Source organism: Cephus cinctus, unplaced genomic scaffold (genome assembly GCF_000341935.2).
Source record: "Cephus cinctus unplaced genomic scaffold, Ccin1 Ccin1_scaffold0025, whole genome shotgun sequence".
Classification (NCBI taxonomy): Eukaryota; Metazoa; Arthropoda; class Insecta; order Hymenoptera; family Cephidae; genus Cephus; species Cephus cinctus.
This window is the reverse complement of record NW_014332773.1, coordinates 457974-475201: the sequence shown is the minus strand read 5'-3', so window position 1 is coordinate 475201 and position 17228 is coordinate 457974. Positions and strand designations below refer to the sequence as shown.

Here is a 17228-nt window from a genome sequence, read left to right as displayed (position 1 = left end):
AAAATGGAGTGGCTGAAAGTATCTTGAAAGTGGGATACGATATGCGAAAGGGAAATTTATTTTAGTCTGACATTTGATAATGCTAAGCCTAATTTACGAGGAATTATTTATTTTTGAAAAAAACTATATAAAGTTTAAATAAATACTGCGTCGATGCAATTTCTAATCGATGTTACATGAAAAATTTTCTCGATTGATCTCGAAATTTCTAGTACACTTTCGCAAGTATTTAATGGATCCGCTTTACTGGCCGAGTTTTCTTAGGATGTATTGGGACTTTACTTGGAGGTTGTTTGGCATTAGAAACGCTGGCGAAGACCAAGAAAAGAAGGACGACGGCGTAACCCAGTCCCGTACACGTCGTTGTACTCTTACGGTTTAAAATGTATTCAGGAAACGACCATTGGGTGCGATCATTACATCATGGGCCAGACCACTTTTTGCACCGTACAAGGAAATTTCATTTGATTCCATTTAATTCCACTTCGCAAGAAACCCGCACCTGTAATGTGGAGCAAAAGTTTATAAAATGCTGGGACACACTTGAGGCGCGTTTAGTTTTATTCCCGGCATCTGAAGCATTGGTTAGATTTTAAATTTAAAAAATATAAAAAATTTGAAACATGTACGGCCAATCGGTGAGTATTCGAACATTTTCATTTTTTCTTCAATAGAACAATTTTTTTCAAACACGTTAGTTACCTAATAAAAAGACTGAAAAACACAGTATAATTACAGATCCTTTAAAAATTCATTGTCACTCTTCTAAAAAATATTTTTTATATTAATTGACAGGTACTTTATTTACTATGGCTTTCAAGCGTTTTGGCCGAAATGCCTATAATGAGTATGCCTATGGAGAAACAGTCAATGATGATGGCGGAAGGGACTGTGCCACGAGAAACTAAAACCACCGTCGACAATCAAATTTCACCATGTCCGCCATTTTATCCGAATTTTGGACTTTATTTACCACCACCGAGTTTCTCACGACCATATGGACCACCTACATATCCCAAGAAGGAAATCGCTGTATCAGTAGCAGACATAGCGACTCAAGTGCAGTTCGTGCATAGACCAAGCGCCATGGCAATCATGCCAAAACAAACAATTTCTTACGTGAAACCTGTTCACTCGGCTGTGAGTTTTCAGACCGTGCAGCAGTCGATTGTTCATCGAATCCCGCAGATTCATCCAATTCATCCGACTTATCCAATAATCAAGCAACCAACGTATGCAGTTCCAGAATATATGCCTCCAAAAGTCATATTTGAGAAGCCGAAAATTTCCTACATTCCACTTCATACCAAACCGATAATCCAACCAATTACCTATACGAAAACAATAGCAAAACCAATTTCATTCTCGGCAATGAACTTCAAAAAGTACGAATATCCAATTGTTTATCAAAAACCAACTATTTCGTTCAATCCTGTTCCCGCGTGCGAACACAGTCCTCCACCACCACCACCCCCTGTCATCGTACCTGGTCCCCAACATATTTCATACAACCCAGTTCATCCAATTGTCCCAGCAAAATTGATCCATGTACCACCGCCTATTTCATACGTCAAGGTAGCACAACCTATATTTCATGCGGTGCAGCCGATCTATTCTGCACATGCACATTCAGCTGTACCTGTACCGGCACCCGCACCAGCTCCTACACCCGTAACTAAAGCATCGGAAATAATTACTCATCCTTGCACAAAATGATACAAGAATTACAGGAATTCGACTGTATTTTGAGCATACGGCGTATTGCTTTATTTAATGCCTGTACTTGATGCCTCACAGGAGGTGACGGTTTATTTTCTTAATTCCTATAAATAAATTTATTTCTAATGAAGTATGCTGGAATTATATTTGTTTTAGGACTCTGTAACGTTTATGTTGACCATGCTATGATATATATGCTATTCCATGTATCGTAGAAGATTAACGTATGTAAATATCCAAATCAACAAATTGTAATCTCAAACCGTAAAGTTTACCTAATTCATTTTCATATTTATCTCTGAGAATTTGATTTAGTTTTCTTCTTGATACATAAACAATGGTTTTCAATTGTCTATATCCTCTCTGCGATCCGTCTGAGTATTCATCGTTTGTGAAAAATATACGTTTGAAATATAATTATTATTACATATCTAAGGTCAAAAAGTGAAGAAACAGAACAATAAGATATTATGCCACTATCATTTACATAGCTCTGCCTTTTGTTAAGATTTAAATTTGCTGAGTCGGTTTAACGCCAATTGCCGAAACGCCATGTTACACAATTTGTGTCAATTGTTCTCAAGAATTTTTCTGCGTACTTTTCATTCTATTATGTATTTATATTAGGATGTGCATAGTTCATTTTGTATATTCTACACAATTATGTCTCAACATACCTATCTATATACATACGTTGTCAGAATTTTAGTATACCTTATATTTTTAACTAGTTGCGCCCATCTTAACACAAGATGGATGACTTTGAATTACGCGTAAAAAAAAACAGGAATACTTTCGAGTGCGTGGTAAGTGCGTAACTAGCCGTAAACCCGTATTCACCTATTCGACAATGGAGCGAATTGTTTCGTCTTGTTGAAATTGCACAAGGGACACATGTGTAAGCGAATACATTTTCCCATACCCACAGTTATGATCGGCATGACTTACGTCTACGTGAATGCGTCATAATGTGCAATTGTATACTTGTTCGCTTACGGTGTTGATATTTCCCATGGAATTTCAACATGGATACTTTAGCAAGTATAAAACAACTTGTTGCGGGAAGATTTCTTTTAGTAGTAATTGGTGCTAGGATTCGATAGGGACACCAAATTCGCCATGAAAACTTTAGTGAGTAATTTCACGTGTGATCAATCGATGTGGCCATGGAAATTTTTATTTTTTAATTTTTAATATAATAAAGCATTATTTGTTGCGTGGCATATAAGTTAGTTAGAGGGTTATTCCGAAATAATTACCTGGACAGGGCATATATCATGATATTATAATAATCACCATACGATTTAAACGAACGGCTTAACTTCAGTATTGGTTGTCACTTATGCGATACACATGTAATATTTTTAATCGTATTGATTAAATGAATATTTTTGGAATTTAAAAAATTTCTGGCTCAACCGTATAAAATAAGAAATTATGTATTTCTGTGATGTTTACAGCTGTATTTGGCTATAATTGTCATCTGCCAAATGGAAAAAATATCAAGTGGCTTGGTGTATCCACATTTTCCAAATTTGAAAACTATCTATCATGGACATGGTGCGACGAGCTATCAAAATGTTGAAATTCAACATCATGGTGACGTGCCTGTGCCAGTGAAGTCACGTGTAAACCATGGTTATATACGAAACTTGTCAGGATATCCTGATTATAATGGTGCATAAATAAATTATAATTACTTTATTATGTACTTGTTAGCGTAATTGCCGACAGATTCGATTAAAGCGTTCTATGAGTTTAGCCGCATGTCAATATTTTATTATTCTGTTACAGGAGACCATAAACTTTCATATGTAACTGCAATACCGATTACGGATTATCAAGATATTGACAGCCAGTTTGTTTTATCATCCGCAGGTAAGTTTCGAGTGTGGCAGCGTATTGCTTGTTTGGAATCGAATGATGAAAATAATATAAAATAAAAATGTTTTTTAGCTCCATTTGCGGATAGCGGTGTACATATAGAATTTGGTAAAGATTCAGTTCCTAATTATTACGATAATTACGATTTCCATCAAGAGTATGAATATCACTAATTATAAAGTCTAATCACCGTTTAACTTAACTTAATAATATAAATAATCAAAGAATTAAGATAATCCAAGAGGAAATATTAATGCAGTGAACATTTATTTTGCCACTTTATTTCAATTACCTCTTTTTCATCCAATATACAGGCTAAAATAATAATCCATGTATATAACATTATATGGAGAAAACAACAGTATCTATATAGATTAGAATAATTAATCTATACTCTGCTTGTTACGTTATATACAACGACTTTCAGATCCGATCTGTCGTGGATTTTTCATGCATTAAAAGATTTCTATCCATTTCATTTAGATGATTTCTTTTTAGAAAAATGGAAGAAAAAGTATTCAAGAAGTACGAGCAATGCATTTCACGGTTTGACTTTAATTGAGAACTATAGAGGATTTCGGTACAAAATAACAAGAGTGTAAAGTTCCTTCGAAAAAACGAATAAACACTAAAAATTGGCTTGTTGAAAAGTTGAAAAATAAAATTTAATAAAAAATGCTCCCGAAATCTCGTGAGATATTTTGCGAAAAGACGAATTTCAAATCTTGAAACAATTCTTGTACGTATTGAAACTTACTGGTCTCAGTTAAAGATAAAATGTTCTTCAAAATCTTTTTCAAAAGGTAAGAAACTCGATAACAGGTCATAAAACTTTATAAATATGTATGCGTTATAGATTTTTGAGAAAACCAATATTCGCGGCTGTCTGAAATATTTTTTTAAATAATTGTACGGAATCTTAATAAAGAAATTCGAATTTGTCACATCGCGAATCAACACGATGACAAAATCGAGGAGGACACGTGTGCTCTCAATAGAATTTGGCATGTAATAACAGTTGAAAAATATAGAAGATATAAAATGGACACTAGAATCGTATCGTGATCATTCACACGTTACCTAAAGATTGACTAGATCACATTATTGACTACTTATAGTCTAAAAAATATTCTCCAAATTGGATATGGCCCTCTATCCAGAATTACATATTCAAGGTGCAACGAGGATCGATCTATTGCGCGATGAGACTCTTATAAAAAAATATTAGGTAGTATGAAGGACTACACATTCCCGCTTCTTTCATGGCATCGAAACGGGCTGAAGAAAAATCGCTGTTAGATTTGATCCCAATTCCAATAGTTAACAAATAATTATAATTATCTTAAGAACACCGCTATAGTTAAAATGGTACGTTAAGCGTGCGCGCGATTTACACGTAAAATTCGGTCTTAGGGCCCAGGTCGTATTCAATCTTCTCGTTCTTATACATTTCCAGTACCTGTATCGAAGAGTTGAATTACAATAAAATATTTTACAGAACAATAAAATATATTACGTGTACAATGAGCTAGCGTGTTCATAGAGCAGTCTAATAAAATAAATTTATGTATGTATGTACATTATTCATCTCTATTCACCTACCGCATTTACGTCCTTCTGAAGTTCCTCGAGTTGCTTATCGTGGATCACCTTGAGCTTGTCCTTTTCTCTATTTTGAATCATTTGAGCGATTTTACGCTCTTCCATGAACTTCTTCGTGTTGTTTTGCTGTTTCTCCCTGAGCCGGCCTTCCTTAATGCCACGAGTTTTTAAGGTCTTGTCGTTCATTACTTCTCTCATGCTCTCTACAGAGAGTCTTGCTTGTCTTGCATTCATCTCCTTGATTTCGCGCTCGTGTCGCGCGGTCAATTGTTTCAGCTGTGTTAACTGAGCAGCAGTACAAAGTTTGCGCAGCTGTATTCGTCGCTCTTCAAGGTGTGCATGTATCATTTCTCGCTCTTCACGTCGTTGTCTCTCAGCCAGACGTGTCCACTGTGCGGTTTGTTCAGATACTGCATTCCGTACAGTCGGATCCCTTGATAATTCAGCCTTGCTATAAAATTTATGATACTTGTTCATGAGATTCAATGATTTTATAATATAACCTAAATAATGATAACGCGATCAAGTTAAAATTCGCAAAAATGTATAAAATGTCTCACTTTTTGCCCTTGATAATTTTTTCTATTGCTGCGCATTGCTGTTTCTGGACTGTCACTTTTTCCTTCTGATGTCGCTTTCTTAAAGACTCCAACTCCTTCTGCTGCTTCCGCGAAATCTTTTGGAAGCCTTTCTCCATTCGTAGAGATTCGACGGTTATAGGCTCAAACTTCATTTCCTCTGGGCATAGTTAATACAAAGCTTATTTGAGTTACACTTCGATTCCAGCTATTCCAGAATTGTTTTTCATATTGTAAATTTTCTAAAGTTATTTTTCATTTACGAACCTCGAGGTTTCGCTGCTTCGTGGTGATGTGGCATTAAATCTCCGTGCATCTTACTGTCGCTTTCTTCTATTCCTAAACCGCGCATTTTTCGTTGCGCTATAGCTTCAGTTTTGCCGGAAGTTCGCGGTGCCGATAGTGCTTCCATAAATTCTGTAGTGATAATTATGTGTTAGATTATAATGGTATTAAAGGAAGTATCATTCAAGCTTACCTTGAAATCCATCGGGCACATAAATCTTTATCTCAATATTGCAGAAGAGCATAGGAAGTGACATTGGGAAGTTGGCTTCGGTACGAAGAGCAATGTGGCGATAGCCTGACTGGAGACCATCCAATGGGACGATTCTCTGACCGAGAAGCCTTCCATTGGATTCGTCGTAAACAGCAAATCGTAGAGCTGCTAAATCTGGTAAAACAACTTTCCGAAAGAGAAACGGTTCTTCATTGTATACTGGATTCAAGCCATTAGCCGGCACGACTCGAGTCCGAAATTCCTTTCTTATTGTGTCTGTTGGTAGACCGTACATTTCTACTTCTACATAAGTACCGACCTTTTTGTCCGACAGAAATTGGCCAGCAATTACCTGTTAAAATAAAAATGGATAGTTTATAAATTAAGATTTAAAAGAAATATTTGATAAGGCTGAAACATTTAATTAATAATAATAATAATGATGATAATAATAATAATAATAATAATAATAATATACCTGTACGCTACACTGAGTGGCTATTACTCCATCGACAGGACTTTCTGCGAAAGGATCAAAGTTCCTATCAGCGCGTCTCATGAAATCTGGTTTTAATAAATATCCAGAGGAACCATTGTATTCGAATTTTCCCTGATTTAACTGCATTGGCAGATCAGCAGTTTGAAAATTCAACGACACCATCTGACAGCCGGCGTTCCAGAAAACCTGTTAATATTTTGATTTGCGTAAATACATGATGTTCGTTTTTACTAAAATTGATATATCATTATTATTACCTGTGGCATGTAATTCGAAGAATCTGCTCTTGTGCCTTTGGGATAGATTCGACTCATTTGTCTCTTATTATAATTAACGAACTCAATAGCAGATGTCTTCAAATAATTAAGTCCGGCAGTTTCCGCGAAGGACGACATATTATAATGAATATTTTTTTCTGACAAAAGAAAAATATTTTTATCACTTTTCGTCGACCACATATGTCCATTAAATTAATTGTGAATAAATAAAATACATACTTTCTGCAACGTCGAATCCTGCAAATTTGATAGGCTGAGCATAATTCACCATAGATGAAAGCCAGGGGTGCACATTTGTTGTACTTCCTGTGTACGGTTGCACAACAGCCAATTCCAAGCTCTCTCCAAGACCAGCAGGCACAACAGTTTGTTGTTGTAGCTGTTGAGTAGCAACGCTACCAGATGTGACTGATTCGACAACAACCACTTCCTCCTAAGAAAGTACATAAAACAAACATGACTCGCATACTGATTGTCAAATAAACAGTTTTGTTAAGAGGGGCGGACAACGATCATTCTCAGGATTCTCGACAATGTTACCTTTACCGGCTGTTGTTCGACAACTGCTGCAACTGCAGGGGGTGCACTTGCATCCTCCTTGACCTCATCTTCAATAACAAATTGTCCTTGCTTGAAGAGTTCTAATTCCTGCTTCTCGACTTCGGGTTTTAACCTTTTATTTTTTATGAGGATTTTACGCCTCAGCATATTCGGAGAGGGGAGGGGTACACCTGGTTCCAGCTGATTGATTGCATAATGTATTATTCGAAATTTATTTGTTATTATATGAGTTTCTGAGAAGTTGAACTTACCGGATATTCTTTTAGCGGCTCTTTCAACAACAGATCTCCAAGGATTTCGTCACAATATTTTGCCAATTTGAATTGTTGACCTTTGCTGCAGTGATTCTCAAAACTGAGAATAACCGGATATTCTGATGTGACAAAAGCCGTGTCTCTCACTGCATATATCACATCTTTAAACAGTATGTCTGTACACATTGCTTTTCCATGTGTTATTATAGGCTCTTCGTCCTCTCCTTTGCCATCCCAGCAATCCAGTTCTACGCATCTTTTGAACAAAAAATGTATACCCCTGTTATATTGAAGACTTACATATGAAAGTACACGGAGTAATAAACATTACCTGCATCCAGCTAGTAACACTTGTCTATACATTTCAACACTACTTTTTCCACCGAATTGTCTGCCGCTTAAATAGGTATTATGACTTGAATTGATATAATAGTGTGATAGGGGTTGATCCATGTCCATGTAGACATCCAATCTATCCAAAAATACTGGAGCATTTTCATCAGATATTAAATATCTGATGAATCCGTCCTTGGTCATTATTTCTGAAAACAACAAGCATTATGAAGTTTCGACTATCTATTTGATAGAAATAAAACTAGGAACAATACTTATTTAAAAAACTGTATTCTTATTTACTTTGTTTTTTTGATGTTTCGTTCTGCTCGTAATCATTTATGATCTCCAGAGCCCTCTTTTCATCATAAAGAGGATACAGAATTTCATTCAAAGTGGGATCTCTTTGTTTTTCATTAAGAAACGTTATCAGTTGCTCCAAGTTGATAGTATCAGCTTTTCCCTGTGTTCTAAAGTATGGAAACAAAAATAATTAGATTATGTAAGAAAACTCCGACTATTTCTCCCATGTAGTTTCATTTCGATTCTGCGCAAGATAAATTTCACAGTTTCATTTCAATTGTTATACCATAAATGTTTCTTCACAATAAATAAGATCCACACAGCAAAGCACAAGGTTTACCATATACTCACATCGACTGAAATAGCTCCTCTATATCATTCCGTGGACATATCTTGTGATAGAGTGCATAGAATGCATCAAAGGTAAAGTCAGTTGGTTCAATTACATCATTCTGAAATAGAATTTTAAGAGCAATCCAATAAAAAAAGATGATTTGGAATAAGTTGAACTGAATCCTGTTATAATATTTGATTTTGGATCTCTTACCTTTCCACTAGGTAATCCTAAATCAGACAGACACTGATAAACAAGCTTTTCCGTTTTTCCGGACGCGAAAGTCCGCGCAACAACTTTTACCGGAACTTTACCATTTGGATCGACCAGCATTCTCAACCTCATCCAACTGGAACAAAGTTCTCTCATCACTTTCGATTACACAGATAAGAAAGTGCATCAATCCAGCAGCACAGTTAATTTTTTTATTTGAAATAAATAACGTCGCATTTCGTGTCTTTGGAAGTGTATGTGGATAAGGTCAATCATACCTTACGGATAATAAACACATGTATTTGTAAATAGATAAAACATATGTAATGAACTTACTGTTTTTTTAGACACGTTAACGGACACACGTTATTCGCCTTGACGTTATGAGTAATGGATCTTATTCCATCCAGCCATGTCTGTAATTATACAATTATGTAAATGCTATTTGACAATAATAGTAATTAGATACCGACGAATAATTAAAAAAAACACGACATCACTATATTAACACTTTGACATATGGTGGGTCGATTCCCGACCCACCTTTTTCCCTATCGTTTTTAGCTTTTCAAAATTATTCTTCTACTATAGAGAATGCCAATTTCTGCCTCACAAGGTCCCCAACACATCAACGACTCCAGAAAAAATTGCAGCCAGTTTTTATTATTGATTAGCATAAAGTTATAAATAAACTGATCGTGGAAATCAGTTTTTTTTTTACAAAAAATGTGTTTTCTATGACGCAATTATGAATATTGGCTCAAGACATAGTCCTTAGTGGTTTTTGAGATCGCTAATTATGATTCCCTTATCAGATTTTCAAAATTCAAAATTTAAGAATTCAAAATAGCGGATCCAATATAGCGAATTCAAAATTGGAAAACGATACAAATCTCATGAATTAAATGAAGTCTTATGTATACCCGGGGATTTTTGGGGTCGCTGATTACGAATTCGTGGTATACATTCTATACCTTTCAAATTTCGGCGGTCGCCATTTTGAATTCGCCATTTCGAATTTTGAAAATCTGATAACGGATTCGTAATCAGCGACTCCTAAAACACGTGTGTACCAAATTTCTGAAAAATCCGATCATTAGAAAAATGCATGATTCAAAGGATTAAATGAGTACTTGAAATAATCAAGTTCCATGACAACCCCTTTATTTATGAGATCTAGAATAACGGAAGACATTAGAGAGCGAAATATAACGAACATAATATACTCTTACTTCAGGATCATGGTAATGTTTCTTATATTAATAAATATCATAAGAAGAATTAGTTATGAAGCATGAAGTGTCATGCACTTCTCAATCATTTAGAAGTTTGGCCCGTGGCTGATTACGAAATACGTATCTAACCGGAAGTAAAATTTGTCCGTAAATGTTATCGTAAAAGCCTCAACTTTGTCCGTCATTATTGTAGTTGAGCAATACCATACCCTAACTCCGCATAAGTTGCTCGAGGCCGGTAGAAACTATCTAAAATACGAAATAACGAATATACCTTAGCCGTCACAGGATCAGGACACACGACATGTTGATAATTGATATTGGTGTAGTCAACCCCAGAGCAGATAGTTAAACTTTTATCTTCCAGTTGTTCACCATGCTTGCTGCAGAGTTTGTCAAACAACTTTGGATCCTGTGTCGAGTAGTTGTTATAACGTAGTACACTCATGAAAATTTGTTATACGTGTTACGTTTTAGACATAATAATATATTTTACCTTAGGTACACCCCCTGCTCGAATATCGCTGACTTGGCAGAGTTCGATAACATCGCCATCCTGAAAGACAGAAATTCTCATTGAATTTCCAAACCAGAAGCTTTGCCATGTACGAAAAGACTTGAATATAAAAATTTAAGTGAAAGAAACTATAGAGAGATGTCAAATCAATGGATTAATTAAAATATCTCACCTTCCCTTCGCTTTGCCAATAAATGAAGAATCCATATTCATCAACCTTAAACGTACAATTCAATTCAATTTCCGTGTTATCTTTCTCCTCTGACCAGCGATCAAATACGCATCCCGTACGCAGAGGTTCCGGGACCTCGACCTGCCAATTGAATTCGAATCTCTTGGTCATTTTTGCGAATATTCTTCGAACGTACTCCACGTAGTACTGAAAATATATTAAAAATTTTTTTTTTACATATTCAAAAGTATTTCTAGCTACGTGCTTAAGATCGAAGCTCTACGGCGAATGGAATCGTTAACCCAGTAGAAGAAAATTGAACGACAGCGCCAAGGAATGTTAACATCATCTAGGAACTGCACTCATATTCTATTCCAAGGTTACCAAGCGTACCAAAATAGCACACTGATCGTGAGACAGTGTATAAAAGGTTATGGTCGAGATATTTGGATAGATAGTAAAACGCGTTAAACATATAGCATCCCTACATTAGAGCCGGATCGATTCGTGACCCCGATACTTCTATGTCGCCCCTTAATAGGATTGTCTGTCGTCTAATCGTCTATTAACCCCTAGATAGTGAAAATCCGATACTGCCTGAATGATCAGCACGAAGGAAGCAATATATTGTATATAAATATAAGTTATCATTAATAGACAATAGACAAAGTACGAGAGCCTTATCTATACTATAAAGATTATTTTCTTCTTTCTTATGACTGACACAGAAAATCGATTCATCGGTAACGAATTAATGTATAAATGACTATTACGAGTAGCAGTTGATTTCTTTTGAACGGGACTATAGTCGACTTTGACCAACGAACGATCAACTGGTAATGATTGCTTCCCCCGCTATTCCAATTCCGATAATCGCGAATGAACGGCCGCCGTTCCTTTGGGATTCCAGACAGATGCTTCTTCGTGTTTCTAATAATGTTAGTCGTCGTCGAATGAAGTTTGAGAAATCTATTTATATACAAGAACCGTGTTCTGTGCTAAACACTTACGCCGTTAGATTATTCCCCTTCGAATGCCTCGCATGTTAGATCCCCGCCACACCTGGAAACATGATGAACAAATAAATAACATTTAAAAAAACACTTGTATATATGTATACATATATGCACTAATATGCAAAATACATATACATATTAATACATACAGTATATATATATATATTGTACATGTGTAATAAATGAGAAGTCAAGGAAACGGAAAAATTATGTATGGATCATATAAAGTCTATATGAGAATGAAATCTCGATACAAAAAACCATTTATTAGTCAAGTCATTACAGAGTACGTTAACAATATACCGAAATATTAGCGAATATAAAATTGTTCTCAATTTTATTTATTGCAATTTTTTTACGTAAAATATTATCAATTAATCGAGTGCCAACTTTGTATACCACCGTTAAAGAAATGTCACCTTGCCCAACTAGGAGAAAAAAATGTATCTGTCATTTTTACCCGAATCGTCTTTCAGACACTTATCGTACGGAAGCAATTAAAGAATTAAGCATACAAGTAAAAATCATTAGTAATTATATTCGTGCAGTACGTAATACTATTACACGCTGTTGAGAATAATAATGTATACATTGAACGGAAATGAGTCTCATGTTTCAGCAATAGCAATGTTTTAAGCCTAGATATGATTTCTATGTAGATATACGGTCCATACACGGATAATATATGATTCATATATGACCAAAACTGTGAATGGTTCATATATAATCCGCATACGTTCCATATATAATTTTTCCACTTTGGTGGTTCTATATATAGAAGGAAGACGCCTCTGCGCGCAACTTCTCACGACGCTGTTGAACTTTGCAGCTGATCTACCTACGCTTCGCGGGCATTACTGTCAAAACTATGCATGGAACGGAGTGCGTTTGCTTATTTTTACTGGCGCCGTAACGCCAGTAAACGACGCTGTGATGGTTAACCTTCGTTCGATGGCTAGCCTCTGTTAATACGTGAGGATGACTGCGTGATTTCCGGTGGGGTACATCGATGTTCTTTTTTTTCTTTATTCATTGTCCCTTCTTTTCCACCCCTCCCCCCACTCTTACTTTTTCTTTCATTGGACGAAAAACTTCCCAGCAATTCCATGCGTTACGTGTGGCACGAAAGGCATGCATGGCTGTCGTGTTACATACGTTATACATATATACATATAGGTGCAACGCACAGGTGTTTGTTTCACTATTCTATCGGTATGTATCCAGTGGCGGTAACTTAAGAATGAGGGGAGCGAGGGAGGCGAGGGAGAGAGAGGGAGATGGGGAAAGAGAGAGAGAGAGAGAGAAAGAGATCTACGCAGCCTTGTTAATTAAGCTACTTGGACTATATCGCTGCGGTAAAGGTTTCCCGGTACAGTTGGCTAAGTTAAATTATCTTTGCCGGCTAATGCGTGTGGAAACTTACATACATACGCATGCTCTCGTGAATACATGTCCCATACGGATATCCCACTCGTTATCGTAGCTTATCTTAATTGGTGCGTTTAAAAGTAAAGCTTTAGATTCTCGGTCTAGCACAGTGATACAGAAAGCAAGAATAACAAGGAACATGCACTAAAAAATATTAGGAAATACGAAACTATAACGCTAGAAAATTATCATGCTAATTTAAATTTAAAAAGGATCTCACTAATTTTTAATAAAGACTATACTTTTATGTTTTATTTTATTCCTTATTACGCTGGGCTTTAGTTGATTTCCGTGTCTCGCGTATAAGGATGCTATACGTTTCCATGAATGTGATGGGGGCGACCATTAATCAAATCGATAGACTTCCCTTTCCATTGGACGTCGGTGAATTATAATATATGAAGTAATTCTGACTGGTCGAATGGAGGATTCCTTTCTTACAAGGAATTGCAATGGCTCTACGGAATACTGAAAATACCAAGTTCCCAGTTACGCGCTTGACCGCAGGTCGCTTCTATTCGAACGTGTGTTAACAATTTATGCACGCTACCATCCACTGCGAGGATGCATTGACGTGTATCACGCATAAGCATAGGGCGTCGCAAATATTCTAAACCAACTGACACTCGAAATTAATCGCGTTTTGAGAAAAAATTCCAAAACTGTGAGAGCATTTAATCTGGTAGGAATAATTATAGTTATGGTCCTACTTTAATTATCATGTGATCATCTAAATTATTTGCGACGGAGTCTAGCGAAATTATATATTCAGGTAGATATGAATACGCTGGGATAACTATCTCGCTACAATTATCTTGAGTCTATGTAATATTTCTTGTAAATTATCAAACAATATTTCACGCCGCTTGAGCTACTATTCCTAAAAGCGGCATGTTTTCAAAACACGGGTCTATATAAACGATGGAAACGTCACCAGACTTAAAATATGTATATCTACATGTATACACACATCTATGTGAGCATTATGACTGTGTATATCTTACCTCAAGCTTTAACGCTTCCTAATTCTCGTGATGGAGACACAAATTGCTAACGATTTGAACGTACATGATCCATTCTAACATTGGCATGCAGTGCGAAGGATAGGAATTTGGGAGAGATTAATCAAGAGGATCTTCAGCTAATGAGATTTAGATGCACGGACATCACATAACGCTAGAACAATGCATACGGGTCACGCATGAGCATAGACCTATGAAGGAGGTCGGACTACTCGTGATACGCAGGCAGACAAATATGTATAGGTATAAATGCGTGTCTTCATGTAACCGTGATCATGAATCGTGAGTATGAGTGTACGGGCGAGTTGCGTATTCTCTCTTACCGTTTGACGGGCCTCCACGGAATTACCGCTGGTACAAGTCACCGTAAGAACGCATGTTGCACTTCAGAGAGCCTCGGCACGTCCGGTTTTGTGCGAGGCTCCGCTGCTCGCGCGATCGCAGCCTTTTTTCCCGCAAGACTCGAGCAGAAAATGAAACTCCTGACGTACCTATACGGTGCGAACAAGCTAGCTGCCAGGCCTGGCTCGATACTGTCATGTTCCCCATTCGCGCATGCTCTGCCTGCCCGGCTATCTGAGCTTCGTTTCCATTCCAATGTCGATAAAAGCGGACTACTGCTTTACTGTTTGTACGCTATACCGTGCTGCCACTCTTGCTCTGGCTGATCGTCAGAGGGCGAGCTGTTGGACAGTAGAGATACGATGAGAAGAGAGAGAGAGATAGGAGTATTGATGAAAAGTACAGGGGTATGGAGGGAAATGGAGAGAGAGAGAGAGAGAGAGAGAGAGAGAGAGAGATTTCGTGTCGGTTAAGTATAGGGCTTCAAAGTACTAGGCTATGGTCACTAGCTATCTAGTCTAGTAGGAGATACGAGTAAACACATTCCAATGGCCTAGTCACATACGTATATGCTAAAAAAAGAAAAAAGAAAAGCATAGAATTAAAGTACAATGTCCGCAGAAATGTAATGAACACTTCGGATGATCCAGGCTGACCTGTGTGGTATCCATCACGTCCTTATGTTCCAGCATCTTTTTGAGATTCTATTTATACCTATGTCTATAAAGCATTGTTTTATTTTTTCACCAAGCACACAAACACTTTCAGCGTTAGCGTTCTAACATGACGAGGAATGCCTGTTAAGGCTTCAGAATTCCCATCAGGTAGATAAAAGGATTCGCGGGAAACCAGTGCCTGCTACTACCCACGCATTTGTCTTTCATTTGTCTTTCATTCGAAGAGTTAGTCCAGCGACTTGCGGAACGTTTTGTGTTCGTAACGATACAGATGTACTATCGTGTCCAGTTTAGTGCCGATAAAAGCAACATGCTATTTTGCTCTTGGGGATGACTGTGCCTTGGGTACATCGTATATTTCTTACATTAGTAGTAACGGTGGGATGCTGAAGCACCACCTGACTCTAAGGCAAATCTTTTAGAAATGGATCCGAAGGTTCAGTTAATATTACCAGACATCCATTGCCTATCTAACGTGACATTTTTTATTCGTATGCTGGCGGAGCTTCATTTCCTTAAAAATACCATTGTCCAGAAAAGGCCTTTGTCTCTTGGATATTATTGCGCTGCCGTTTATATGGAAACGACAATCGAATTTGATATATATTTCGAATTTCCTTAGGTTAGGTATAATAGGCCATGTATTCTGTATTGCCGAGATACTTTTATTCGTTTCGCAGTCGTGTAAGTAGTTATTAAAGAAAATGACTTCAATTGAGAAGAATTTCTATGAGAACTATTACAAGAAATAGAAATTCGCGGAAAATCGAGGGTGCGTTCTTTTTCTATGTAGAATTCCGGGTAGCCACAGAAAATTCTAAAAACTTTACACTGTCAAAAGTATTTGCAATTGCAAAGTATTCCACTATGATACACACATGTTTTTGGAGTGTATAAACGTAATTTAAATATTATGACTGAAATTTTAATTTCGCTGAGCAATTCCAAAAATGCTTTACTAATTAGTAATCCCGTGGCCAATATTTTTAACGTAACGCAAAAACTTATTTCAATGTGATAATATACAAATTTTTAGACATGTTTACGAGAATGTCGATATTGTTGGGAATTTATAACCGTGTATGCCGATTGACATGAGCATTAGGATATTTGACCAATTTTTCTAACTGTGACATTGAGAAATATGAGATTTTAATTTCGGACACAAAAAGCACGAATTCGAGCAATCAATCCTCGAATTCGTACGGCAGTGCAGAGGCACATGAAGAGTGTAGCATTAATTCCATTGCCGACTAATATTAAGATTCATGCATAAAATGCATAAATTAATATATTTCTAGGTCCTTTTAAAAGGCTATGATATTCCACGATATATAGCGAAATTCTAATTTTATCAGTGTACAGAGGTAAGTATTGCGGTGCTTTCACAATACATTCGCCTTTCAAATTTTTATATAACTTAATACTACCCTTAAAGGGATATTCTTATGTTTCGGGTAAAAATCGTTTTTTTTTTAATTTAATTTTTCTACAATCCTTCTGCAATAGGAACGTTAAAGCATTTTTGTGAAAACTTAAAAAGCATTGTATTTATGAAGATTTGTAGCCAAGCACCCGCCGGTCAACAAATTATCTGGCCTCTCTTTAAACGCATTTGTCTCAAAACTACGTTTTCCGAACTGGTTCCCACGATATCTTGAAAACTATTGCACCGATTAAATTGAAATAAAATTCATTCGATTTGCATATATATTCTCTACAGCCCGAAGCAAATTTGAACAATCCATATAAACTAGATTAA

General features: G+C 36.5%; 3 protein-coding genes across 8 annotated transcripts; 2 read left to right on the top strand and 1 right to left on the bottom strand.

Moving 5' to 3' along the window:
- Positions 1-89: 89 nt before the first annotated feature.
- On the bottom strand, positions 90-14992 carry LOC107266907 (1-phosphatidylinositol 4,5-bisphosphate phosphodiesterase). 6 transcript variants are annotated; one of them, XM_015737955.2, is made up of 20 exons: positions 14771-14992; positions 11992-12043; positions 10982-11188; positions 10789-10848; positions 10567-10704; positions 9394-9473; positions 9058-9193; positions 8862-8962; positions 8511-8677; positions 8206-8416; positions 7872-8130; positions 7600-7800; positions 7279-7492; positions 7039-7196; positions 6761-6967; positions 6262-6634; positions 6051-6200; positions 5766-5943; positions 5206-5656; positions 90-502 (listed from the first exon to the last, which is right to left on the bottom strand). In XM_015737955.2, the coding sequence occupies exons 3-20, from the start codon at positions 11150-11152 to the stop codon at positions 461-463; spliced, it is 3297 nt and encodes a 1098-aa protein (XP_015593441.1). In that variant the 5' UTR covers positions 11153-11188; positions 11992-12043; positions 14771-14992; the 3' UTR covers positions 90-460. The 6 variants fall into 6 exon arrangements, with proteins under 6 accessions (XP_015593441.1, XP_015593413.1, XP_015593431.1 ...); XM_015737927.2 differs by lacking the exon at positions 90-502 and adding an exon at positions 3852-5062 and having other exon boundaries at positions 14771-14991; XM_015737945.2 differs by lacking the exon at positions 90-502 and adding an exon at positions 3852-5062 and having other exon boundaries at positions 7606-7800; positions 14771-14991.
- LOC107266926 (early nodulin-75-like) lies at positions 514-2356 on the top strand. Its single transcript, XM_015737976.2, has one exon. It carries the CDS (start codon positions 835-837, stop codon positions 1714-1716), a length of 882 nt encoding a protein of 293 aa, XP_015593462.1. The 5' UTR covers positions 514-834; the 3' UTR covers positions 1717-2356.
- Positions 2538-3806, top strand: LOC107266936. The gene is made up of 4 exons (XM_015738004.2): positions 2538-2850; positions 3180-3396; positions 3514-3597; positions 3676-3806. The coding sequence occupies exons 1-4, from the start codon at positions 2839-2841 to the stop codon at positions 3774-3776; spliced, it is 414 nt and encodes a 137-aa protein (XP_015593490.1). The 5' UTR covers positions 2538-2838; the 3' UTR covers positions 3777-3806.
- Positions 14993-17228: the final 2236 nt, after the last annotated feature.